General features: G+C 43.4%; 1 protein-coding gene and 2 pseudogenes across 5 annotated transcripts in view; 1 reads left to right on the forward strand and 2 right to left on the reverse strand.

Annotated features, from left to right (window-relative positions):
* Positions 1 to 15,216, reverse strand: part of VSIG10 (V-set and immunoglobulin domain containing 10) — a 40,944-nt gene extending 25,728 nt beyond the window's left edge. For all 5 annotated transcript variants that reach the window (XR_010658845.1, XM_065904378.1, XM_065904375.1 and 2 more), the window contains exons 1-2: positions 14,825 to 15,216; positions 7,608 to 7,895 (exon numbers count right to left, since the gene is read on the reverse strand). Coding sequence is in view for 4 of the 5 variants with exons in the window: in XM_065904378.1 (XP_065760450.1) it covers positions 7,608 to 7,895; positions 14,825 to 14,903 (367 nt within the window). In the remaining variant the exon portion in view is untranslated. The remainder of the gene's footprint in view (positions 1 to 7,607; positions 7,896 to 14,824) is intronic.
* On the forward strand, positions 1,389 to 1,640 carry LOC136145998 (anaphase-promoting complex subunit 13 pseudogene; annotated as a pseudogene).
* A 10,701-nt stretch (positions 15,217 to 25,917) lies between the features above and the next one.
* Positions 25,918 to 26,231, reverse strand: LOC136145462 (large ribosomal subunit protein eL38 pseudogene; annotated as a pseudogene).
* Positions 26,232 to 26,657: the final 426 nt, after the last annotated feature.

Here is a 26,657-nt window from a genome sequence, read left to right on the forward strand (position 1 = left end):
CAGGCTCCTCTGTCCATGGGATTTCCCAAGCAAAAATACTGAAGTGGGTTGCCATTTTCCTCACAAGGGGATCTTCCCAACCCAGGGATCAAACCCGCATCTCCTGCATTGGCAGGTAGACTCTTTACCCCCTGGGAAACCACCTGGGAAGCCCATGACAGACGTAGACAGTGTATTAAAAAGCAGAGACATCATTTTGCCAACAAAGGTACCTATAATCAAAGCTGTGGTTGTTCCAGTAGCCATGTACAGATGTAAAGGTTGGACCATAAAGAAGGCTGAGTGCTAAAGAATTGATGCTTTTGAATTGTGGTGCTGAAGAAAACTTTTGAGAGTCCCTTGGGCTGGAAGGAGATCAAACCAGTCATTCTAAAGAAAATCAATCCTGAATACTCATTGGAAGGACTGATGTTGAAGCTGAAAATCCAATACTTTGGCCACCTGATGTGAAGAGCTTACTCACTGAAAAAGACCCTGATGCTGGAAAAGGTTGAGGCAAAAGAAGGGCGTGGCAGAAGATGAGATGGTTTGATAGCATCACCAACTTGACGGACAGGAATTTGAGCAAATTCTGGGAGATAGTGCAAGACAGAGAATCCTGGCGTGCTACAGTCCATGGGGTCACAAAGAGTCCAATACAACTTAGTGTCTGAACAACAACAGCTAGCCCCCCAGACTTTCTGCAAGTAAACACACAGCGGTGCTAACATCATGCCCACCCAGTATGGAGGCAGAAGGGGATGGGTAAGGCAATGGAAAAAAACAGCCATGGCAATCCTGAACTGCTCTAGACTAAGGAATTTTTGTACCCTCAGAAGCAGCAGCCCCAATCCTGATGGCTAGATTCTTCAACCGCATCATTAAATTAATAATGAACAGTGCAGAGCCCTTGCTTCTGAGACAAATAACAAAATCACATCACAGCGCCCATTCCAGGCAGGTTGAATCACCCCAAGCCTATAGAAAACCTTCCTTCCTAGAAGACAGAGGCACCAAACGCCCACTGATGGATAAGCAGAGATCCAGGTGGTAAGGAGGGTGAAAGCCACCAGCCCTTATACGGCCAGCCTCGTGTTTCTGCAGCATTTCTATGCATTCACACATGCAGGGTCATTTTCAGTTCTTTTTATGTTTTGGATATTGATCTCTTATCATTTGCAACTATCTTCTCCCGTTTAGTAGTTGGCCTTTCTGTTTTGTTGATAGTTTCTTTCATTGTGCAAAAGCTTTTCAGTCTAATATAGTCTTATTTGTTGATTTTTACTTTTGTCCCCTTTGCCTGAGAAGACATATCCCAAAAAAAATTACTGGGGATAAAAAAGAAGACAGCATTCCAAGCACTGGGACAGTCACAATTGTGTGTCTGACAAGATCAGAGTTGTAACAGAATGGACAGTGAGGTACAGAGTGATAGAAGGATCTTGGATTTGATTGATGATGCTTGGCGAGAAGACAAGCTGACTTATGAGAATGCTGCAAGGCCGCTGAATGAGCTTCCTGAACAGGACAAGAGCGGCAACGCAGAATCTGTTAAATAACAAGAAATGAAGTGGACCGACTTGGCCTTATAGTACCTCCATGATAGTGTTCCTCCCGTAAGAAACCGATGCCTGGCTCCTTGTTCATCATCAGATTTTTAAAAAAAATACACAGATACAAAAAAATTAAAAACAAAAAAATAAAATAAAATACACAGATATAAAACATTTTTTTTCAGTCTCCTAACTTGAATCTTTTAGTGATAGAGCAGCACTCAAAAATATACAACTAATTTTGCAGTAGCAAAATGGTATATACGATGTACATATATGTATATATACAGATATATATATATATATACATAATACAATGGAATACTATCCAGCCATAAAAAAGAATGAAATCTTGCATTTGTGACAATATGAATAAACCTAGAGAGTACTATGTCAAGTGAAATAAGTCAGATTGAGAAAGACAAATATTGCATGATTTCACTTACATGTGGAATCTAAAAAATAAAACAAATGAACAAATATAAAAATCAGAAACAGAGCCACAGATACAGAGAACAGGTGGTTGCCAGAGGGGAGAGAGGTAAGGAGAGGAAAGATATAAGTGAAGGAGATTAAGAGGTACAAACTTTCAGTTACAAAATAAATGAGTCATGGGTATGAAATGTACAGTGTTGGGGAATATAGTCAATAATTATATAATACCTCTGTCTGGTGCCAGATCATAACTAGAGTTACTGCAATAATCATTTTGAAAAGTACAGAAATATCAAACCACTGCGTTGTGTAACAAGAACTAATATAGTGAAAGAAAAAAAAAGAATATAGTGTTGTAGGTCAATTATATTGGGTTGGCCAAAAAGTTTGTTCGGATTTATCTGTAATTTTGGCCAACCCAGAAGTTCAAAACCAAACAAACTCATAGAAAAAGATCAGATCTCTGGTTACCATAGGTAGGCTGATGGGAGGAAGGGAAATTGGATGAAGGTACAAACTTCCAGTTATAAGATAAATTAGTATTAGGGCTGTAATGTGCAAGATGATAAATATACTTAACACTGCTATGTGTTATATATGAAAGTTAAGAAAGTAAATCTTAAGAGTTCTCATTATAGGAAAAATTTTTTTTCTATTTAATTTTGTATTTATATGACATGACATATGTTCACTAAACTTATTGTGGTCATCATTTCTTGATGTGTATATGTAAAATCATTGTGTTATACAGCACAAAGTCAATTATACCTCAAAAAAACTGGAAGAAAAAAAATTTTTTAATAACAAAACAAAACCAAAGTCACTTACAGATAACAACTTGTCACATCTCAGAATTCTCCCCCTAGTTTCTAAGGCCATGTTAGAATGTTTCCAAACTTTTCTCCTTAAGAGACTTAAGTTATCAACCACATCAATAGAAAGATGGGAAAAGGGAAATCCGGGCCCACAGAGTCCCTGACACAGCAAATGTTGTTGGAAAAGCTCAGATGCACTGATTGTTGGGAGTTTAAGATATATTTTTTTTCCACAAGAATTCTGTCACCTGCTTAACCAGCTGACAGAGCTAACATGAACCAAGTGCATATACACTGTGTGCCCAACTCTATGCTGTTTTATCTCATGATATGTGTGCAGGGAACCTCTGCCTAGCTTGTACCATTACTCCTGAATTCACATATGAAAACTAAGGGTGGAGGAGTTCAAGTGACTTCCCCAAGGTCATAAAGACAACAGCAAGCAGGACCTGCATTTGAACCTGGGCAATTAGACCTCAGAGAGTATGCTCTCAGGCATTCAGCACCACCACCACCACCCTCCAGAATAGTGGGGTTAAGCCTAATCCATTTTCTGAAACTCCCATGCAGAAATGAGAGCTGAGTTCCAATCTGAGATGCCAAGGCCTCCCCTTCAGCCACTGTCTGAGGAGCAGGTGTCTGGAGGGGTATGGTGTTAGCTCAGGGTCTCTCCGAAATGGGAACACAGCCTGACGGTGCAGAGGGTTCCTTTCGGTATATGTGAGACCAGAGGATATCTGTGCTGTGGACTGAACGCCTGTTTCCCCCCAAATTCATATGCTGAAGTCTGTGCCCAGTGTGATGGCATTTGGAGGTGGGGCTTTGGGGAGGAGGTTAGGTCCTGAGAGCAGAGCTCTCATGAAGGGGTGCCCTTATGGTGCCCTCATAAGGAGAGGCCCCCAGAGCTTGCTTCCTCCATCTTTGTTCTCTACCAAGGAGAGAAGATACTCATTTACCAATCAGAGAGCAGGCCCTCACTAGACACCGCATCTGCCAGCACCTTGATCTTGGACTTTCCAACCTCCAGAACTGTGAGGAAGAAAGGTCTGTTCTTTAAACTACCCACTCTATGCTACTGTTATAGCAGCCCAAACTGACTAAGACAGCCTATGTCCTGTTTTCATGAACCAGTCAGGGACACCATATGTTTCCAAATGAAGTTTCCATAACACAAATCACACCACAGTAACTCAGAGAGCTCAAAGCACCATTTGAGTTTAGTGACTTTTTAAAAAAATGTAAGTTCACTTTCATCACAAGAAGACCTTGCATTTATCTCCCTCAGGGCAATAATGAAACTAATCCATCCTCCAATAAACTTAGCCAATGATTAATAAGTTAGTGTCAGATAAAATCATCATAAATCAGAGACAGTGATGATAAAATAAAAACCCAAAGTTGTAATGCCACCTTACTCCTCTGAGGTCAAAAGCAAAGACATTTAGGGACTTTTCTCATGGTTCAGTGGTTTAGACGCCACACTTACACTGCAGGTGGGGGGGGGGGGTGTTTAAACCCTGCTCAAGGAACTAAGAAGATCTTGCATACCTCACGGTGTGTCCAAAAATTAAAAAAAAAAAAGATATTTATTGACAGACTGATATGAAGGAATTATTATTATTTTTGGTCACATCATGCAACATGCAGGATCTTAGTTCCCCAACCAGGGATCAAACGTGTGCCCTGTGTTGCGGGAGCACAGTATTAACCACTGGACCGCCAGGGTAGTCCCAAAGGAATTATTACTGTTTGGCAGCTGGAGTGAGGGAGGTCTGTTGGCACCCGCCAGGAACCAATAAGAACTGGGCCAAATTGGGTGACATTTTTTGATACACCCACATTCATTCCGGGTCATTCAGCAATTTATGCAGACCCAAAAACACTGTGTTTGCAAATTCCATAAGCCTTGAGAGTTGCTGGGAACCTTAGAAACCATCCAAAAATCTAGACAAGTCCTTGAAGCCTCTCTTTCCTTCATCCTCCATTTCCAATCCAGCAGCAAATCTTGGCAGTCTACCTCCAAAATATTCTCTGAACCATACATTTTCACCCTAACTCTGACCACTAACATCTGGTACCTCTGACTGGCTTCTTTGTTTTTTATGTTACCAGTTTTCTTTGTGACCAGACACATTCATTCTCTATGTGTAATTTAAATGATACAAGACCCCTGCTAGCTTACAGTCGCAGGGGTGCCTCCTACACCTAGAATAAGCGTCCCAATTATTTTTACCAGTTGTAGTAGTATCCTTGGGCTGCCTTAACAAAGTACCTCAAACTAGACAGATTAAAAGAACAGAAATTGGGACTTCCTTGGTGGTCCAGTGGCTATTCTCCATGCTCTCTATGCAGGGCACTGGGTTTGATCCCTCGTTAGGGAACTAGACCCCACATACCACAACTAAAGAGTTTGTATGCCGCAACTAAGACTCAGTGCAGCCAAACAAATAAATAAATATTTTTTAAAGAAAAGAACAGAACCGACTCTCCCACCATTCTGAAGTGTGAAATCAGATGTCAGGAGGGCCATATTCCTCTCAAGGCTCTAGGAGAGAACCCTTCCTTGCCTCTTTGCTGGTGGCTGCTGCTTGTGGCCATCTGTCTTTGGCATTCCTTTGCTTGCAGCTGCATTACTCCAATCTCTGCCTGCCACTGTGTGAGTTCTCCCTGTGTCTCTGTCTTTGCATGCATTTACCTCCTATAAGGATAACAGTCAATTTTAATTAGGGCCCACTTTAATGACCTTATCTTCTGGGCTTCTCAGGTGGCGCAGTGGTAAAGAATCTGCCTGCCAATGCAAGAGACGCAGGTTCAATCCCTGAGTCAGGAAGATCCCCTGGAGGAGGGCACAGCAACCGACTCCAGTATTCTTGCCTGGGAAATCCCATGGACAGAGGAGCTTGGTGAACTATAGTCCATGGGGTCACAAAAGAGTTGGACACCACTAAGTGACTGAGCACACAATGACCTCATCTTAGGTTGATTATAATTGCAAAGTGCCTATTTCCAAATAAAGTCATATTCACAAGTACTGAGATTAGGAAATCAACATATCTCTCCGGGGGATACAATTCAACCCACAACACCAGTCCTACCCAGCCCCACATGGTCTGGCCCTGCCTCTCATATCTCACATATCCTGCCTTCTCACATCCTGGGTTCCCACCACACCCAGCCTTCTTCTCACCTACACATGCACCATGTTCAACCCGTCGTGCACTAGGTCAATTTCTGCCTGGATCCCTCTCTCTCACTTTTGCATGACTGGCTCCTACATATCATTCACTGTCAATGTCACACCTTCTAAAAGCTCCTCTCTAACCCACCCATGTAAAGTGCTTCAGAGAATCACATCACGCCATCTCAATTCTCTGTACAACACCTGTCACTCTGATACTGCCTGACGCATTTGTTTACCTGTTGACTGTCTGCCTTCTGCCATTAGGATGTCAGTTCCGTGTGGGTAGGGACAGTCTCTGTCTGATCCATTCCTGTGGCCCAGTGCCTAGAACAGTATCTGGCATTGGGCTCTCAATAAATATGCATTGACTAAAGGAACGAGTAAATTCTTTAATTTATAGATGAGAAAATCAGGGAGCAATAAAATGATCACATGGGTATTTCCACTCAACTAGAATGTGGATGTCCCTCTAAGACAGGGATCAACAAACTTTTTCTGTAGGGGCCAGAAAGTAAATATTTTAGGTTCTGTGGGACATACAATCAGTTTCACAGTCACTCAGCTCTGAGATTATAGCACTAAAGACAATCAGAGATAATATGTGACTGGATAAGCATTGCTATGTTCAAATAAGACCTTATTTGAACCGAAAGTTGAATTTCATATAATTTTCACATGTCACAAGTATTATTCTTCTTTTGATTTTTTTCAACCATTAAAAATGTAAAAAAATATTTGCTGCTTGCAGGTCATACAAAAATATACAACAGTCTAGAAATGGCCCACAGGTTATAATTTGCCAACTATTGGTCTAAATTCATGCATATATATTGACAGACATGATAGACTGATTTAGGAAGGACAGTAGTAATAGTAGTTCATACTAAGCCCTGTACTTAGCACTAGAGCATAAGAGCATATACCTGACAAGGCATGCAAGGCATTGTCCCTAGTTAACAAATAAGAAAAACTGAATCTCGGAGATATTAAGTTACTTACTCAAGATGACCTGTCCTTAGGGTTGGAACTCAAGCAGTCTGACTTGATTATGTTATACTTTGTTGCATAATAAAATGAGATTAATAGCAAGGATGATATTAATAAGCTAAAAGTAATAGCTAACTATTAATAAATAATATGCCAGGAGCCATTTACAGCAATTTACATAGATATTAGTTCAGTTCAGTTCAGTCGCTCAGTTGTGACTGACTCTTTGCGACCCCATGGACTGCAGCATGCCAGGCCTCCCAGTCCATCACCAACTCCTGGAGTTTACTCAAACTCATGTCCACTGTGTCGGTGATGCCATCCAACCATCTCATCCTCTGTCGTCCCCTTCTCCTCCCTCCTTCAATCTTTCTCAGCATCAGGGTCTTTTCAAATGAGTCAGTTCTTCGAATCAGGTGGCCAAAGTATTGGAGTATATATGTAGATATACCAGCATTTATTCCTCACAGCAATTCTATGAGGCAAAAATTCCTATTATCCCCATTATACAGATGAGGAAATGACAGATGTGAGAGATCACTCAGCTTACACATGGGAGAGCCCAGAATAAAACCCAGGCTACTGACTCCAAAGGCCTCCTCAGGTCCAAGGCTTTAAGCGCCTCCCCACCAGTTGCAATCCCCACCCACCACTTACTGGCCACCTGCAGCCACACTTGGAACCTCCGGGTCTCAGTCTTGTTCAGGACCTCAGAACAGGTGTAGTTCCCCTCATCCTGCAGGTTCAGCGCCTCGATGTGCAGGGAGCTGGCATTCACCAGAGAGAAGCGCGACTGGGCTGGTGGGAGGCTGGAGTTGGAGGACAAGAGGAAGACTGACTCCGAGTCATTGCGGCACCAGGTCACGAGGCCCCTAGGTCCCGAGATGTTGCCACAGTGCAGGGTGATGTTCTCATGAATTTCTCCAATGATGACAGCCTCCAATCCTGTGCAAGGAAAGGTCAGGCTGTTACTATCTTTCTTGATCCTAGACAATCTCCTTTTCTTGCAGTCTCCCTGCATTAAGATTTAAAAAAAAAAACAAAACAGGCATGTATTTTTGAGATGCAATAATACACAGAGCCCCACCCTGTTGGGATTATTGGCCAGTAATTGACAGTAATGAACTTGTGGTGGATCACAACTGCAAACAGTCCTAATCAGCCCCTCCTCCACTGTCTATGCCCTTCACAATGTCACTCCACAGCGCCCTCCCACTCCTGACTCTGGTAGCACCATGTGACTTGCTCTGATCATTGGGGTGTTAACAAATGTGTTGCAAGCAGAGGTTTAAAAAGCACTGGTGTGATTGGGCTTGCTCACTCTCACCTTCTGCTACCACCTTGAGAAGGATGTGTCTGGGCTAGGTATCAGGGGAGGATGAAAACTACACGGTGCAGACCCCCGTTGTCTCAATCCTCTCAGCTATGGCCATTTTAGATCAGCCTTTGGCCACTCACTTGATGCCCAGACACATGAGTGAGCCCAGGCAAGATCAGCAGGGCCAACTGCCCAGTACCCCCAGGTCCTTCAGAAACAAGCACTTATGGTCATTTTGTGATGCTTTGTCACACAGATTATTGTGGCAATAAATAACTGATACAGAACCCGAGTGGCTTTACTTGCCTAGAAATCCAGAAAGGTGGAAGGAAGAGGGCTCTGGCTTTGTTTCCTCTTTCCTGTGCTCCCTCTGTCTCTCTCCATCTCAGGTACAATGCAACACCACTCAGCAGCTCCATGCAGGAAGGGGCTCAAAGTGGGGACTTTGGGGCCTACTCTGAGCTAGGTACTGGGGAGCCAATGACAGGCAAAATAGAGACCCGCAGGATCTCACAGTCTAGTGGAGAAAATAGGCAATAGGGACTTCCCTGGCAATCCAGTGGTTACAACTCCATGCTTCCATTGCAGGGGGAATGGGTTTGATCCCTAGTCAGGTAACTAGGATCCCATATGTCATGCCATATGTCATCCCATATGTCATGGCAAAAAAAAAAAAAAAAAAACAGACAATAAACTGGCAATTAGGATGCAGTGTGATAAATAGCATGATAGGAGCTTGGAGAAGGGGCTCTTAGGTCTAGCTGTGGTTTTTGACAGGGAAGGCTTCCTCTAGGAAGCCACACTGAGATCTGATGGTCAGGAAAGAACTAGCTAGGGAGAGATGAAGCTGGTGTTCCCAGGCAAAATGAAAAGTGCAGATCAGCAGCAGCACTGTCAGAAATTCAGATTATCAAGTCCCACCCAGAACATCTAAATCAGAACCCAGGAGTGAGGTGGGAGGTAGCACTCTGCATTTTCACAAGCCTTCCAGGTAACCCTGATGCTCATTCAAGACTGACTAATGCTCAGGCAACTGATTTGGCATTAAGACTGCCACCAGGTAACAAGAAGCGAAAGCAGCCCATTTTGCTGAGAAAAGTCCTAATTTTTCAGCCCCCTCCACAATCAGCACCCATATACAAAAGGTCACAGGCGCAGGAATAATGGGCAAAACCAGTCTCACTCATGCTGGCACATTCAATAGATGAGAAAACTGTGATGCAAAGAAGGGAAGTGGGCTGGCCTGAAGTCCTACAATGAGAAGGTAGCAGTATGTGACCAGAGTCTAGATTTCTTGCTCCATTCAGTGCTTTTTCCACCACATTGGAAGTTTTCAAAGTATGTGAATATTCTGGGGTTTCGTGAAAGATGATATTTCATTACAAAATAAACTGCCCTCAACAGTGGTATTGGGACAACTGGCTGTCCACACACAAAAGAATGAAGTTGGACCCCTTACCTCACATCACATATAAAAATTAACTCAAAATCAGTTTCCTGGCAGTCCAGTGGTTAAGACACAGCACTTTTACTGCTGTGGACTGGGTTCAACCCTGGTTGGGGAACTAAGATTCTGCAAGCCAGGCAGAGAGGCCAAAAGAAAAGGAACTCAAAATAGACCACAGATCTATATGGTCTATAAAATATTTAGAAAACTACAAATTACTTAGGGAAAAAAAACCCAAAAGAATGTATCTTTGTGACTTTGAGTTAAGCCTGCAGGCACCCGAGAGCCCATGCTTCGCAACAAGAGAAGACACTGCAATAAGAAGCCTGCGCACTGCAACTAGAGAAAGCCCACACCAGCACAGCCAATAAATAAATAAATAAATATTTTTTAAAAAGCATGCGGAAACAAGATGAATGAGAAACCATCCCAATAAACACATTTTGGATACAAAAAAATAAAGTGAAAAGAAGACCCACAAGCTGAGAGAAAATATTTGCAAATCACATCTGAGAAGAGATTTGTATGTGGAATATATATATATAAACTCTCAAAACTCAACAATAAGAAAACAATTTTAAAATGAGCAAAGGATTTAAATTGACATTTCTCCAAAAGATAGACAAAGGCCAATAAGCACATGAAAAGCTCAACATTAGTCACTAGGGAAAATGCAAATCAAAACTACAATAAGATACCTAACACTTCACACTTGCTAGGATGGCTAAAATGAAAGACAATAACAAGTGTTGGCAAAGATGTAGAGAAATTGGAACCATTATACATTGTTAGTAGGATTTTTAAATGGTGCTGCTACGTTGGAAAACAGTTTGATATTTCCTAGCAAGGTAAAGCTACCATATGACTCTACCCTAGCAATTCTACCCCTAGGTGTATAACCAAGAGAAATGAAAACTTGTTCACACAAAAACTTGTACATGCATGCTCACATTATTCATAATAGCCAAAAGGTGGTAACAGCCTGAATGCCCATCAACTGATGAATGAATAAAATGTGATATATTTATATAATGGGAATATTATTTGGTCATTAAAAAAGGCCAAAAGCTATAGCATGAATGAATCTTGAAAACACTGTGTTAAGTCAAAGAAGGCAGTCATAAAATTTTGTGATTCCAATTATATGAGATGTCCAAATAGGTAAACCTACAGAGAAGTCCAAATAGGTAAATCTATGGAGATAGAAAGTGGATTAGCTGTTGTCTAGGGCTGGGGAAGTGGCTTACCTGGGGGCAGGGGCACATAGTGGGGAGTAACTTTTTAAAAATTTTGTTTATTTATTTTTGGCTGGGTCTTCATTGCTGCATGTGGGCCTTCCCTAGCTGCGGTGAGCAGGGGCTACTCGCTAGCTGTGTTGCTTCGTCTTCTCACTGTGGTGGCTTCTCTTGTTGCAGAGCACGGGCTCTAGGTGCATGAGCTTCAGTAGCTGTGGTTCTTGGACTCTACTGCACAGGCTCAATAGTTGTGGTACACAGGCTTAGTTGCTCCGGGGTATGTAGGATCTTCTCACATCATGGATCAAACCTGTGTCTCCTGCACTGGCAGGCGGATTCTTTACCACTGAGCCACCAGGGGAGCCCAGGAGAGACTCTTAATATTTAAGTAGAGGGCATCTTTTTGTTGTGATGAAAATGTTCTGGAACTAATGGTGATGGTTGCACAATCTTGTGAATATACTAAACACCACTTAATTGTACAGTTTAAAAGGGTAAAGTATATAGTATGTAAGCAAATTATATCTCAATTAGGTTGTTGTAAAAAAAATGTTACCTGCCTTTGGAACTCATTCCCTTTTATAAAACAAAGAGTAACCGTTATCTGTATTTGGCCTTTTATCTGGTTGGAAGGGGCTACCTCTGAAAAATCACAAGACAGCTGAAGCTACAGGATGTTCTCACACTCTCCCATTGTGGCTACACAATTCCCCGACACCAGGGTAAAATGAAAAAAAAAAAAATCTAACCACTTGTTGGAAGGCGGAGAATGTGACCTAATGCTGAGATTCCAAAACAGCAAGAAACGCTTCTAAACAATCACTTTAAAAAACAAGTGAGAATTATTTTTAAATAGTTAGGCCTGGGAACCCAAGCTCTCAGTGGCAATCCCCACTGAGGAGAAAAAAACTGGAGAATTATAGATGCAACAATGTGTTCGTGAGACTGAAGACCTGCCCTTCCCAGGCTCCTTGGCAAAGGAATAAAAAAAAGCCTTGGAAAAGCCCCAGTGAAACTTTAGTCTTGGAACTTGAGCTAACACTGTCTTTTCCTCCAAGGAATAGAATGACAAAATGACAAACTACACCATTTTAAGGCATTTCACTTCTCCTGACTTTGCTCACTCCATTCTTTTTAAACACTGATGCTGAAGGTGACCTTAGAGATCCCTCAGTCCTGAGGGCTGAGTTCAGGACAGGCTGAGTCAGGGCTTGGTAGGGAAGAACACAGTCATCAACTAGTGATGTCTGATAGGGAGAAGGAATAGGTGGTCCTTGAGGGTACACTGGTCCCATGCTTGATCATCCTAAACCTCCTCATGTTACAGCTGAGAAAACTTAAGTCCCGAAAGCTTAAGTGATTTACTTAAGCTCCCACAAAAGCCACTGGGAGAGCTGGGACTGTCATTCAGGTCTTTGATGTGCCAGGTCACAGGAATTTACTCGGTCTCCCAACCAGAAGAGTGAGACATTCTGTGTTACTAAAAGTGGTCCATAAGGTGGCCAGAGGGCCCCTGAAAGTCCCCCAACCTTAAATTCAGAATATGGACTGGAGGAGTGGGATGGTAGGGGTGGTAGGGAGGCTCAAGAGGAAGGGATATATGTATAAATATATAGCTGATTCACAATGTTGTACTGTAGAAACTAACAGTTATATCCAATTAAAAAAAGAAAAATATGGACCAAAGGAAGGAACAATATAAACAACCCTTTTCTGAAGCAGCCATCATATTAACATTTACAGAGTTGAGACTATATCAAAGTTTTTTTTTTTTTTTTCTATTCTTTCCTCAAGAATGACACCTGGTTCACAACCTGAGGTGACAGTGGGGTCTTGAACACGGTCTGGAGTTAAGTGATAGGAGAAAGATGGTTTTCTCCCCAACTCCCAGCTTGAAGAACAAAAATACATTAAGCAAGGGAAGCCCTCTGGCACTGTACACAAAGATGAACTTGACCTGGGCATCAGAAAAACCGGGCACGGCAGTGCAGGAAACATCCTTGTGTGGAAAGCTGCAGCCAATTCATCCCACAATGATGATTTCAACCCAGTGTTCTGATGTCCCCAGGCCCTTGATATTCACAGTACAGTAAACACTGCAGACAGTTGGGGAGTAGGGAATACACAATCACCTTTAACTTTGAGGGTCAGCCAACTGGAGACGGTATATCCACTTCTCCCCAAAGCCCAGTGACCACCCCTACATATGCTTGGAGGTGCCAGCCTTGTCATGTCTACAAATTTGAAGTCACCTATCCTAGAAGAAAATGGGTGACCACAACTCAGTTCCACTTGGGAAAGCAGGCCCTATATGGCAAGAGCCTCAGACTTTCCCACCTAAACTAGAAATCTAGCTTATGAGGAATTTTATTGTTTTTAAATTATTGTTAAAAACAAAGCAAAATAAAAACTTGTGAGAGCCTCACAATTAGGAACTTCTGGCACTTGCTGCTAGGCAATGGCACCCCACTCCAGTACTCTTGCCTGGAAAATCCCATGGATGCAGGAGCCTGGTAGGCTGCGGTCCATGGGGTCACTAAGAGTCGGACACAACTGAGCGACTTCACTTTCACTTTTCACTTTCATGCTTTGGAGAAGGAAGGAAATGGCAACCCATTCCAGTGTTCTTGCCTGGAGAATCCCAGAGATGGGGGAGCCTGGTGGGCTGCCGTCTATGGGTCGCACAGAGTCAGACACGACTGAAGTGACTTAGAAGCAGCAGCAGCTAGGAAGCTCACAGGGGGCAATGCCTCTAGGCACCTACAAGAGATCAGCAGACCACACTGAACTGGGTGACCCCTGAAAATAGGACTCTGTAAGTATTCTGGCAAACTCCATCTCCTTTCCCTCACCTCAGGTCCTCTTACTGCTTGTCACACTACCCTGCATGCAAAAGATATGCATTCACTGGTGAATTAAGTTCAGAAACATTTTTTCAGCCTTTTTAAAATTATGTATGTTTTTGTAAGGGCTTCCCTGGTGGCTCAGTAGTAAAGAACCTGCTAGCCAATGCAGGAGGCAAGGGTTTGATCCCTGGGTTGGGGAGATCCCCTGGAGAAGGAAATGGCAACCCATTCCAGTATTCTTGCCTGGGAAACCCCAAGGACAGAAGCGCATGGCAAGTTACAGTCTATGGGGTCGCAGAAGAGTCAAACAGGATTTAGCGACAAGACAACAGCAACAGCAAACTGTTTTTGTAAGCAACCCTCTGTTCTTTATTGCTCCAAGGCAGATCACAGATGGAGCAAGTAAGACTCTTCGCCAATCATATCAAGAGTAAGAGGCAATGTCAAGTGTAGGGGAAGTTTCTTGTAAGTTTGAAATTATTTCAAAATAAAAGTTTTTCGTTTCTTTTAAGTAAAGGAGAAAAGCAGAATTTTGCCATAGTCCACAAAGGTCGGCTTGCGGGGGTGTGCAGGGAAACCACAGGTTACAGGTGCAAGGCGAGTTCAACCTCGGGCAGAGGGAGAAGAGGAAACTGAAGCAGCCTCGAGTTTGAGAACCAGCGCAGCACGTAAAACCAGACCGCGAATTTATATACGCCGTTTAAAAAAAGATAATAAAAATAAACATTCCACACCTCTTCAACTTTTCCATTTTCAGTTTCCCCAATTTTCACCTCCGCAGGCCCTTTGCAGCCTCGCCTGCTGCCCACTCTAAGAGGGTAGGGATGTCTTGCCCTTTATCAAGCGCTCGGTAAAATTCCTTCCTGCAAAAAGCTGAGCTGCGAGTAGGAAAGCCAAGACCCCCCCAGGGCGACTTCGAGGCCTCGGCCACGACTGGATCCAGGGAGTCGGAGGGAATTCGGTCCCCGGCTCTCCCCTTCCCACCGTTGCCTCGCATCAACTTTTGCCTCCAGATCGTCGCCCCTTACCTGTGGCGACCCAGCGGGCCAGTAGCGCTCCGAAGCAGACGAGAACCCAGGACTCGGACGCCCGGACGCCTGCGGCCATCTCGCCCCAGATGCGGGCAGGGGCCCTTCGGGAAACGCAAGGTCCGGCTTGGCTGAGTGTGCGCCCCCCAGGGCTCAGACCCAGGGGTACCCAGTACTCCTCCCAGGTCCTCGGAACAACAGAGTAGCTCCCCTTTCCGCAGCCCCCAGGAAGGATGCTTGGGGTGAGCCCGATGTCAAGGGCTAGAAGCTGCACTAGGCTCCAAGCGCGACTGTCTCTCCCGAGCGCCCGGCCCGGGGTGGGAGGGCGCACCCCGCCCCCTGCGCCCGCCACCCGCTCCCGCAGACGGAAAACAACAGGAGCTGAGTTCCCTCCCGCCTCCCATCCAGGCGGGAGCCCAACTTCCTCTACCTTGGCCGAGGAGGAGGGCTTTATGCAAAGGGCGCGCGCCCGGGCGCGCCGAGTCGGGTCTGGGCAGGCTGGGGGCGGAGCGCCGAGGCTGGTCACTCCCCGAGCCCACTCGCCCGGGACAGCGGCCCTGAGTCGCGGGGAAAGTGGGCGGCGCAGAGCCCTGCAGCTGCCGCAGGACGGCATCCCCCCTCGACCCGCCGGCTGCTCCCTCCCGGGCGCCCGGGCTGCGGCACTCGAAGGACCGTCTCGACTCGGAGGGGCCGTTGCCAAGCTGCAGAATTCACGGTCCCCTCAGTTTAGCTGTTCTAGGGATTCCTATTTGTTTTCCTGTGCCCCCGGGCGGACTCCTGAGCCGCCATCGCTGCCTTTCTCTACCCTTTGCAGAAGGAAGGCAGGTCTGGAGCAGGAGAAAGATGATCCTTTAGACCTTCCAGCCAAGAGCTGCCACGAGACTCTGGTCCTCCGGCTAACTGGCAGAGACCACACTGTAAGCGCGAGGGCAGCGGAACTGGGTGCTGGGAGCTTTTTTGTTTTTTCTAGTTCCCCCATCCCCCATCCAGTCTGGTTCCCAGAGAACTGCATTCCCAAGCTAAAATCCCCCTCTTCCTGCCACACCCCCCAACCCATCCTCTGTCCTAGGGAAAATGCGGTTATGACATCCTGAGGAAGAGATGATCCTTGAAACAGCCCTACCAGAAACTTACTCTAAACAAAACAAAACAAACAAACAAAAAACTGCAGCTAACATAGTGAAATATTAACTGTGGACTCTAGGAGGTGAACATATGAGAGTTCCCATTCTTTCAACTTTTCGGTCTTTGAAAATTTCCCCATCACCTCATTGTAAAATGTTGGGGAAAAAACAGAAAACAATGCTATAAGAAAATCATTCATTCTGTTGCCGGAAGACCCCTTATTGAAATACTTCTTCTAGCAGGAAATCCTCTTGAAACCAATAAAAATGTGTTTTGCCCATGACCTGAGACATAAAGTTGCACAGTCCCCCCCCCCCCCCCCACCTTTTGTAATGAGTTTATGTCTTCAGCCATCTCCTGAAAATTTTCCTCGTTCCTCTCCTCCTTTTGTCTTTGTTTTTCATCTTTTACTTGGTGATGGAAAGTAAAGTCTATCCTGGACGCACAGGTCCTGTATTCCTAGTGCCTGGTACCTCAGGTACCACCCAATGTATATTTGTAAAATAAACAAATGAGAGTTCATTGGTTTTGATATTACATCTCCTCAAACTTTTCTGACAGACCTCTCACATCCTCACCTGAAGTTAACAAGATACAAGTAAAATCAATAAGAGGCAAGTTTTTCAGCTGAGGGTCTGGAATTTTCTGTGACCCTAGTGGTGCTTCACAGGGAACTTGCTCAGAGCACACCCTCTTGGTATATTTGCTGAATCAAACACACTGCTCTTACACCCAGTTCACCACTCCTAGAAGGATCAACCTCCTACACAATGTTTTACAACAGTGATTACAGCACCTCACATTTGCATAGCTGGGGCTTTTTTCTAAAGTAGTTTTAGAAACTTAATCTCACTGGTCTCTCCCTCCAACCCTTGGACCTAAAAATCATTCATTCCCATTTTCGAGTGAGAAAGTACAGCTCGGAGGTTAAGCTCAAGGGCCTGAAGCTGGTTGGCAGTAAAGCCAGGACTGGAACCGTGTCTATCTGACTCCAATTCCTCCCAAAGCAAGTTCCAATCCTGTCACTTGAGTCTTGTCGACTTGAAAGAAGAATGCACAATGTGAAAGTTGCGAGTTAAGATGTATGCCAAAATCTTACCAAAGATCATGACCATAGAGACAGTCTCTCAAATAGCACTGAGAAACCGCTTGAAGAGGTAAGGGATGAGCCAGGTTATATATAAACTTTCTTGCTGGGAAAAACAAGTAGTCAAGCTTCAAAAGATTACTGCCAATGATGAAAAACACACAGATCGAATTAATGATTTTAATGTTTTTCGGTGTACGAAAAGATGCAAGAATCTGGGGTCATTTGAAAATTTTCCTTAGATATGCATCTTTAAGACATTTTTTTTTGGCTGCTTTGGGTCTTAGTTGTATCATGCGGAATCTTTCCTTAGGGTGCACAGACTCTCTAGTTGTGGCACACTCAAGCATCTAGGCTCAGTAATTGTGGCTCGAGGGCTTAGCTATTCCACAGCATGTGGGATCTTAATTCCCTGACCAGGGATTGAACCCACATCCCCTGCATTACAAGGCGGATTCTTAACCACTGGACCACAAGGGAAGTCCCTAGATATGCATTTTAAGTATTCAAGGGGCTGTATATCCAAAGCACAGAATATTTCCTGCTTTTTTTCCCATCCTGAATTTCCTGGAGGGTGCACTGTCATGGGCCACTGTAGTGACTAATGGCTTGATCCTTGTAGAACTGGAATGGCAGGCGATAACTGTTTCTTTACACTCTGGATGTTTTGGGTGTCACCAGGCCAACGGACATGGGCATTCCCCTAAGAAAGGCTCAAAGGAAGCCTCCAGACCACTCAGAGCTGGGACAGAGCTGGTGCAGGTAACACCCACTCTCTCTGGTTTGAGCAAGGCTGTGACTGACTCTGAGAGAGGACCTGTTAGGAAACACCCTGCCCTAACATCCGGATGTGTTCCAGGCCACTCTGGACAGTAGAAAATGCCCTACCAGAACAACGATGTTGGGAGTGAGTTGGGGGTTCACTATGGGGTCTCTAGCAAGATAGGAGTCTTTCAAAGCCCTAGTTTCACTATCTGTACCTTATAGTCAATGTTTATTGTATTTGCCGTGTGCTCAGTTGTGTCCGACTCTTTGTGACCCTATGAACTGTAGCCCCCCAGGCTCCTCTGTCCGTGGGATTCTCTAGGCAAGAATACTGGAGTGGGTTGCCATTTCCTCTTCTGGGGATATTCCTGACCCAGGGATCAAACCTGCATGTCCTGCAATGCAGGCAGATTCTTTGCCACTGAACCACCTGGGAAGCTCCATGGTCAATGTTTACATCATGATACTGTCATGAAAATAAAGTGAGGGATTCAATCTTTAAAGGTTTAGGGTTTCTATTTGAGATGCACCCTGTCAGAACCTGTCAGGACTTTTAAATCCCACAATTGGATATTAAACATGAGGCTCAACCACCTCTCAGCTCAGGCTGCTATGCATGGCTACTTTTGTTTTCTTTCATTTTCACCTCCTAAGAATTGAAAAAACTCTCTCTATGCTAAGGTGCTTTGTGTCCATTCACTGAATCTTAGCACAACCCTAAGAGATTGGCATTAAAATTTCCAATTGATAGATGGCTCAGAGCAACCAATTTACATCTCAAGTTAAAGGGGGAATCTGGATTTGAACACATATCTGAGGCAGTGTCATCTTGATCAGTCTTGGTGGAAGGACTGTGCTGGGGCTCCTGCCTGACACCAGAGCCAACAGTCTTTGAAGCATCCTGGGTCTTTGAAGCCATCCAGCCACCTATTATTTCTGCCCCACTACTCCTCTTGCCAAGTCCCCTCCCTAGAGGTAACGCTGAAAGGTTTCTTAGCAACAACCTGCTTTTCTGTTTAACCTCTTGGGGGCTCAGAAAGGATGGGCCAGTCAGGAACAGCTTGAGTAGCAGCCTGACCCTGGGGTCTGGCTCTGAACCCCTTGCTTCAAGAAGTACTAAAAGGCGGATGACAATATCCTACCAGTCCCCTGAGAAAGGGTTAACCAGGGACTGACAAGAGATGGAAGACTCACTCATCCTAAGGGATGAAAGGAGCCCAGTCACGTGCTGGTGAATGTGGAATCACTCCTGGCAGTGAGACGAGAGAGTATAGTGTCTGTCAGTTTCCATAGTGTAAATATTTCCACAACAGCCAATCACAGGTTATCCTGTGAAGTTACTGAGCCATAAGCACAGCCAGCTCTCCCAAACCTGTACCACTGGAACTTTGTCTCTATGAGACGACTCCAAAGTGGGAAACTTGCCAGGATTACCCAGGAGGAGAGCTCGTGGGAGCCAGCTGTATCAGATGACTCAGGTGAATACATTCTCCCATCAAACTCCTGTTGTCAGGAGTTCTCTGGTGGTCCAGTGGTTAGGGCCGCCACCCTCATTGCTGAGGTCATGGGTTCAATCCCTGGTTGGGGAACTATAGATCCTGAATGTGTGTGACCAAAGGAAAACAAACAAAAAAGTCCTATTCTCTGCTCTCACACTCACCTATTTTTTTAAATTTATTTGTTTATTTATTTGGCTGCACCTGGTCTTAGTTGCAGCACCTCAGAATCTGTGATCTTCGGTGTGGCATGCAAACTCTTAGTTATGGCATGTGGGCTCTAGTTCCTTGACCAGGAATTAAACCCAAACCCCCTGCATTGGAAGTATGGACTCTTAGCCACGACCACCAAGAAATTCCTTTACCCTCACCTATTGAGTGCATCTGTTGGGCAACATAACTGTTATCTTCCTAACTCCAGATCAGGACATATGGATTGACAATCACAAATATATTGAAGCCACAGGGACAGAAAAAAGTAGCAAACTCAAGGTACCCTGAGAAAGCTTGATGAAGCATTTCCCTGAAGTTGTCTGTTTTTCAAATAGCTTTTTCTATGTTCCTGATTATCAACATAGGCATGTTATGCTCATTCTAGAATAATGGGGGGAAAAAGAGAAAATAAAATGTAACCATAGTCATCTAGAAGTAATCACCATCATCACTAGAAACTTCTAGTCTTTTCTGCTGAGTTCCAATATATGATTTTTTAAATGCAAAGTTGTGATGACATTTTACAGGGAGTTTTCATTCCTGCTTTTACCCCTTAATTCTATATTAAAAGTAGACTTCGTGTGTTTTTGATAACTAATTTTATTTAACTGGAAAATGAATAAAATGCTAGTGGCTTAAAAAAAAAAAAAGGCCAGATGAACCTTGCAGACACTGTGCTAAGTGACATAAGGCAGTCGCAAAAGAACAAATATGGTATGATACCAGTTATTTCAGAGGTACCCAGTGAAGTCAAATTCCTAGACACAGAAAGTAAAGGGGGTGAGGGAGTAAATAGGAAAATGAGGAGATATTTAATTTGTCTCTCATTTCCATTTTACAAGATGAAGAATTCTGGAGATGGTTGGTGGTGATGGTGGCACATCCACGCAAATGTACTTCATGCGACTGAACCATACACTTTAAAAGGTTAAGACAGTAAATTTTAGTTTTTCATTTTGGCCACACCATGCAGCTTACAGGATCTCAGTTCCCCGACCATGGATTGAACCTGGGCCACGGCAGTGAAAGCCCAGAATACTAACCATTAGGCTACCAGGGAATTCTCAAAGCAGTAAATTTTATGTTATGTATACTTTAAAAAATATATTATTTATTTATTTGGTTGTGCCGGGTCTCAGTTGCAGCATGCAGCTCTTAGTTGTGGCATGCAGGATCTAGTTCCCTGATCAGGGATGGAACCCATGCCCCCTGCCTCGGGAGCGCTGACTCTTAGACATGGACAATGAGGGAAGCCCGAACACTGCAATGAAGACCCAGAACAGCCTAAAATAAGATTTTAATTTTTAAATTAAAATAAAAATAAGATTTTTAATTTTAAAAAATCAAATCAAACAAAATCCAAGCACTTTTGTAATGCAGTTATATCTTGAAAGTAAGCCATCTGCCCACCTCCCCCAGGCTTCCGTCCTCTTCCCCAGGGACAACCAGACGCAGCAACTTCCAGAGACTAGTTTTGGTGGTTACCTAATATGTACTCATTGGAATGTTATATATCCAGTAACACTTGTTTTCAAAGTTTATGATATGAAGTAATGATAGTGAAGTGAAAGTCCCTCAGTCATGTCCAACTCTTTGCAACCCTATGGACTGTGTAGCCTGTGGGGTTCCTCTGACCATGGGATTCTCCAGGCAAGAATACTGGAGTGGGTAGCCATTTCCTTCTTCAGGGGATCTTCCTGACCCAGGGGTCGAACCTGGGTCTCCTGCACTAAAGGCAGATTCTTTACCAGCTAAGCCACCATGAAAGCCCATGTAATGATAGAAGATCCATCTATTATGATTACCCAGATGTGTGACTTTCAATAAAAGTTTTTTCTTTATTTTTATTTTTTTTAAGTTTTTTCAACATAACTATTGAGGTATGTTTCATATGCCATATTTTCATTCTGCCATTTAAAATCTATAGCTTTTTAAAAAATTTTATTTATTTATTTTAAATTTTTTATTTTTTATTTTTCAATCTATAGCTTTTTAGTATAGTCACAGAGTTGTCCAACTATCACCACAATCAGTTTCAGACTTTTTTCACCCCCAAAATAAACCCCCTACCCTTTAGCTATGACTCTCGATTCCTTCCACCTGCAACATGTAAACCCTGGCAACCACTAACCTACTTTCTTTCTCTACAGATTTGCCTATTCTGGACATTTCATATAAATGGAATCAAAGAATATGTTGCAATAAGCTGCTTTCACTTAGCATAGTGTTTTCAATTAGTAAAACATGTTGTAGTGGGTATCAGTACTTCTTTTCTTTTCACGCTGGAATTATATTCCAGTGTATGGAGATAACCACATAGTGTTAAGCCATTCATCACCTGATGGCCATTCAACAGACAATGAAGCTACTAAGGGACTCAGAGAACTTGGGGCACCTCTTTTCTAATTTCCTCTCTGCCTTAACCATAATTCCACTCACATCTGGAAAGAGATTGTTCTCACTCTCTGTGAGGCTGAGGAGATGTTGGCATTTTACAGAAGTCTGCCTCTCTTTACTTAGACTGGGCTCTCTGTATGCCAGGGCACCTGCCTGAAATGTGGTCAAGTAGCATTTTATGCCATTATTTTTTCTTTTTCCAAAGTCAAACTCCTTTGGCTGTGTAACCAGGAATTCTCAACCTCTTAGGGTCCCAGCATCTGATCTTTGTTTGCTTTGGTTCTTTCTCCTGCATGCTGCATAAGTTCTATCGCATTTCTCAAATACAAGTGTATTATGCCTGATTCCACTCTTAAGATTTTTGCATTCCCTCTCTGGTAGAATTCCCTGTCTCTGCTCAACATGGCATGTGGGATCTTAATTCCCCCAACAGGCATAGAACCCATGCCCCCTGCATTGGAAGGCAGAATTTAACCACTAGACTGCTGGGGATGTCCCTCTTGTAAGAGTTTTGAGAAAATTTCCTCATAATATATACCAACTGTTCTTACCAGGCACACTTTCCATGGATTTTCTCTTATCCTTTGAGCAAACTTCAGAAGGAGGCACTAATCTTATCTACATATTATAAATGAGGAAGCTGAGGCTCAGAGAAATAAAATAACTTTCCAAACAAAGTCATAGCCTCAAGCCCATGCTTATGGAATGAATCACCTCTGCTCTGGGCCTCACATTCAATGACAGTAGTAAAAACTTCGACTGAGGAAAGGGAGGACTAAGAAATGCTGGATGAAAACTATGTACCCTCTTCCCAGGAAAATGCACATATTCACAACATTTTAAAAGCAATTTCAAGGAGTTAGGGGAAAAAACCATCCTGCAGGTCTAAACTGGAACTGTAAACTGGGTTAGCTGTGCACAGAAGTGAAAAATCTCACTTACAAGTTTGAATCACCAGGTGGCGCTCTCAGCCCTGCATGGACTTTGGGTTCAACAGCCAAGGTCTTCCAAGAGATAGGAGTTGGCCCAAGTTGCCTGGAACTCAAAGAATTTCAGAGATTGTTGATTCAAACAATAACCTTCACCATCCAGGGGAGGAAACGAGGCCCAGAGTTGTTAGGCAGTTTGCTCAAGGTCAAAGCTCATGGACAAAACCAAAACTCACCCACTTATCCAAATTCTGTTATTTCTGAAATGTAACACATAGTTCCCTTACTCTGAACAGAGCACAGTGGACACAATGCAATCTTTTCTCATACCGATTCCAGGAATGAGCTTTTTTGTGTGTGAACATTGCTACCGTGCTAACTGTGGGAACTAGAAGAGCTTATCCCACACACAGAATGGCCCCAGACTGCTGTTTCATTGTTAATTCCTCCTGCAGATTAGGCACTGGGTTTGGGTCTTCCTATCTGTCAGATTTGCTTACATTTCATTGTGTCTTTAGGATAGTTATTTCCCCCTCTTAGAGCCTCTGTTTCCGGGGGTTATTGAATGGATTTGATGAGGCATGTGCCAGTAAAATACCCTGTAGACAATAGATGTTCAGTAATTGATAACTACTGATATAATTGTTCTTCTTGCTCCAGTCAATTTGCTGCTTTATATATTCTCTACCTTAGAACACAGACAACTAAACTTAATAGACCTGGGTAAAATATCTGGGACTTGCCAAGTGGTCCAGGGCTAAGGAATCTGCCTGCTAATGCAGGAGACACAATCCCTGGGTTGAGAAGATCCCCTGGAGTGGGAAATGGCAACCTGTTCCAGTATTCCTGCCTGGAAAATTCCATGGACAGAGGAACCTGGTGGACTACAGTTCATGGGGTTAGAAAGAGTGGGACCCGACTAAGCAAATAGCAACACACACACAAAACATCAATAAGAATACAGAGACACTAAATGAGAAAATTACCTGCTCCATTATGGACTCTATGACCTTTGTTTTGTAACTTGGCAGTTTGGATTCTTGGTTGGGTTCTGGAGAGGCAGGGGTTCCAGGTAGAACCTTCTTCAAAGGATGTAGGGCATTTGTGAACATAGAAGGGAGATGGAAGGTTAAACTTCTTGATAAGCAAGTTACTTCTAAGTTTAACTTCCCTAGACCTCTTCTTTCTTTTCAACATGTATTTCTGACCATTCTGTGGACAGAAAGAAGAAAACATAAAAGATTTGTGAGTTTCAGTTTTATTCAGGGATCTTACTGAGGAATACAGTCTGAGAAAGTGTCTCTCTCTAACTCTGAGAAACTGCTCCAAAGACGTAAGAGAGGCCAGTATATGTATGATTTTGGAGAGGGAATACCTGCACTCAAGCATGTATCTCAGTAAAAGGATGATTGTTAGTCAAAAGAAACAGGTATCTTAGTTCATGACTTTAGTGATTTACTATGTATGGAAAGATGTAAGAATCTGGGTTCATTAAAACTAATCCTGAAAAATACACCCTAATTAACTAAGGGACCTGTTTTCCAAAGCATAGAGAGCCGCACCCTGTTTTTCATCCTGAATTCCTTTTAGGATGCACTGTTGGTCAATCACTGGAGTGGCTAATGACTTAATCCTTGTAGAAATGGATGGTGAGCAACATTCTTTGTTGTACAATTCCAATGTCAAATAGCAATGAAATTGTATTTTTACAAATAGGAGATCTCCAAAAGGCACAGCTCTAAGAAATGTGAAATTTCACTTTTCAGTAGATATGTTCATTGCCAAAGTTCTTCTAGAGATGTACACCCTTCAGTCATTCACACTCTTCCCTCTCCATCTCTTCCCTCTGTTCCCACACTCCTCACTGGAGTTCTGACCTTTTATATATATATACACAAGTAAGTATACATACACACACACACACACATACACACACAATATCAGTAAGAATACAGAGACACCAAATAAGAAAAATACTTGCTCCATTATGGATTCTATGCCCTTGTATTGTAACTTAGCAGTTCTGATTCTTGACTGGGTTCTGGAAAGTAAGGGTTCCAGGTGGGTACCTTCACAGGATATAGAGCATTTGTGGAAGAAGGAAATGCGTGCCAGACACTGTGCTGGATACTACAGTAACAAAACAGAACAAAACACACAGTGGGCTTTCCCCTTGTGGAGCCCACACTCATTCCCATAGCTCCAGCCATGTCTGACAATGAACGTTGCGGTGAACTCTTTGTACCTCCTTATCCCTCACCCATGTTCTTGCTCTTTACTACTTGTTACTTGTTCTTCACCTAGTTAATTTCCAGCAGTTCTTTGGGCTCAAGTGGTCACCTCTTCCAGGAAGTCTTCCTTGATGTACACAACAGAGACAGATATACTTCTGCCTTCACGTAGCACTCTGTGGACATTCATATTAGAATCCTTGCCGCTCTGAATTGTGAGAATCACTTTCCATGTCTGTCTTCCTGCTCCAGTCTGGAATCTCTTTAAAGGCATGGACAATGTTTCATTCACGTCTCTGTCTTCAGAGTCTAGCACAGGGCTTAGTAGATGTTCAGTAAATGGTATGCCAGGTCGCTTCAGTCGTGTCTGACTCTTTGCGACTCCATGGACTATAGCCCACCAGGCTCTTCTGTCCATGGGATTTCTACAGGCAAGAATACTGGAGTGGGTTTCCATTTCCTTCAGGGGATCTTCCACACACAGGGATTGAACCCATGTCTCTTAAGTCTCCTGCATTGGCAGCTGGGTTCTTTACCACTAGCGCCACCTGGGAAGCCCTCAGCAAACGGTACGTGAACAAATAGAGTGTTGGTCCCAATAGAAGCAAATGGCAAAACTGAATATAACACTCAGGAGAGGATTTATTTTGGCAACTCATGCTCACAAAGATCTAGAATCTTGATGAGATTTCTTGTTTGCCCAAAACTATCTTCTTGACAATCAGTTCAGTTTGTCCCTTTCCAGGGGACATCTGGCCTCCCCAGGAGTTGCTTATCTTCCCTGCTTCAGGCTCAGCTTGTCTTCTGATCATCTTTAATGGGGGGCATCTTCATTTCAGTTTATATAAAGTCACAGGTAAGTTTCATTGCTCTTGTCCTCAACATTTACCTCCTTAGTGACTTTACTTTTTTTAATTTTTAAGCTTTTAATACAGTTCAAACCAGCACATGTAGTTCGTTTCAGTTTCTTCACTGCCAAATCTGGAGGAAGGGACTGCTTCAGTTTATCTGCCTTCTCTTTGTGATAATTAAGGTGTAAACGTATCTGCTGCATCAAATTTTAAACTTCACATTATCCTTATTTTTCTGGATCTTAACAGGCTTGAGGTCTTTTTGCATGGTTGTAAACAGAAAGTCCTTGATTTCCTCAATTTTGCAAGGCATGGCAATGAGGCACAGAGAGAGGGGCCAGAACCTTTGATCTAGGCCTGGGGTTCCCAGACGTCACCCTGCCTGGATTACCAAGGCTCCAATGGATTAGCCCCCACTCCCCATGTACAGCCTGAGAAACACTCCCTGGCATTTCACTTTTCCTATGCTCTCTATTCCCTGGTCAGCACTGCAATCTTTTCTAACTGGCTGCAGGATAAGACCCTGCATTCTGGTATCAAACACACTTGGATTTATATTCTATCCCACTGCTTCTAAGCTTCTCCCAGAGATCTCTCTGAGCCTCAGTTTCCTCTGCTATAAATGGGAATGATAATTATAGCCCTTACCATAGGATATGTTGAGAGGATTATATGAGAGAAAATCATTACAAGATGTTTAGCATGAAACCTGACAAAGAAGAAAGCTGAATAAATATCA

Source organism: Muntiacus reevesi, chromosome 13, assembly GCF_963930625.1.
Source record: "Muntiacus reevesi chromosome 13, mMunRee1.1, whole genome shotgun sequence".
Taxonomy (NCBI): Eukaryota; Metazoa; Chordata; class Mammalia; order Artiodactyla; family Cervidae; genus Muntiacus; species Muntiacus reevesi.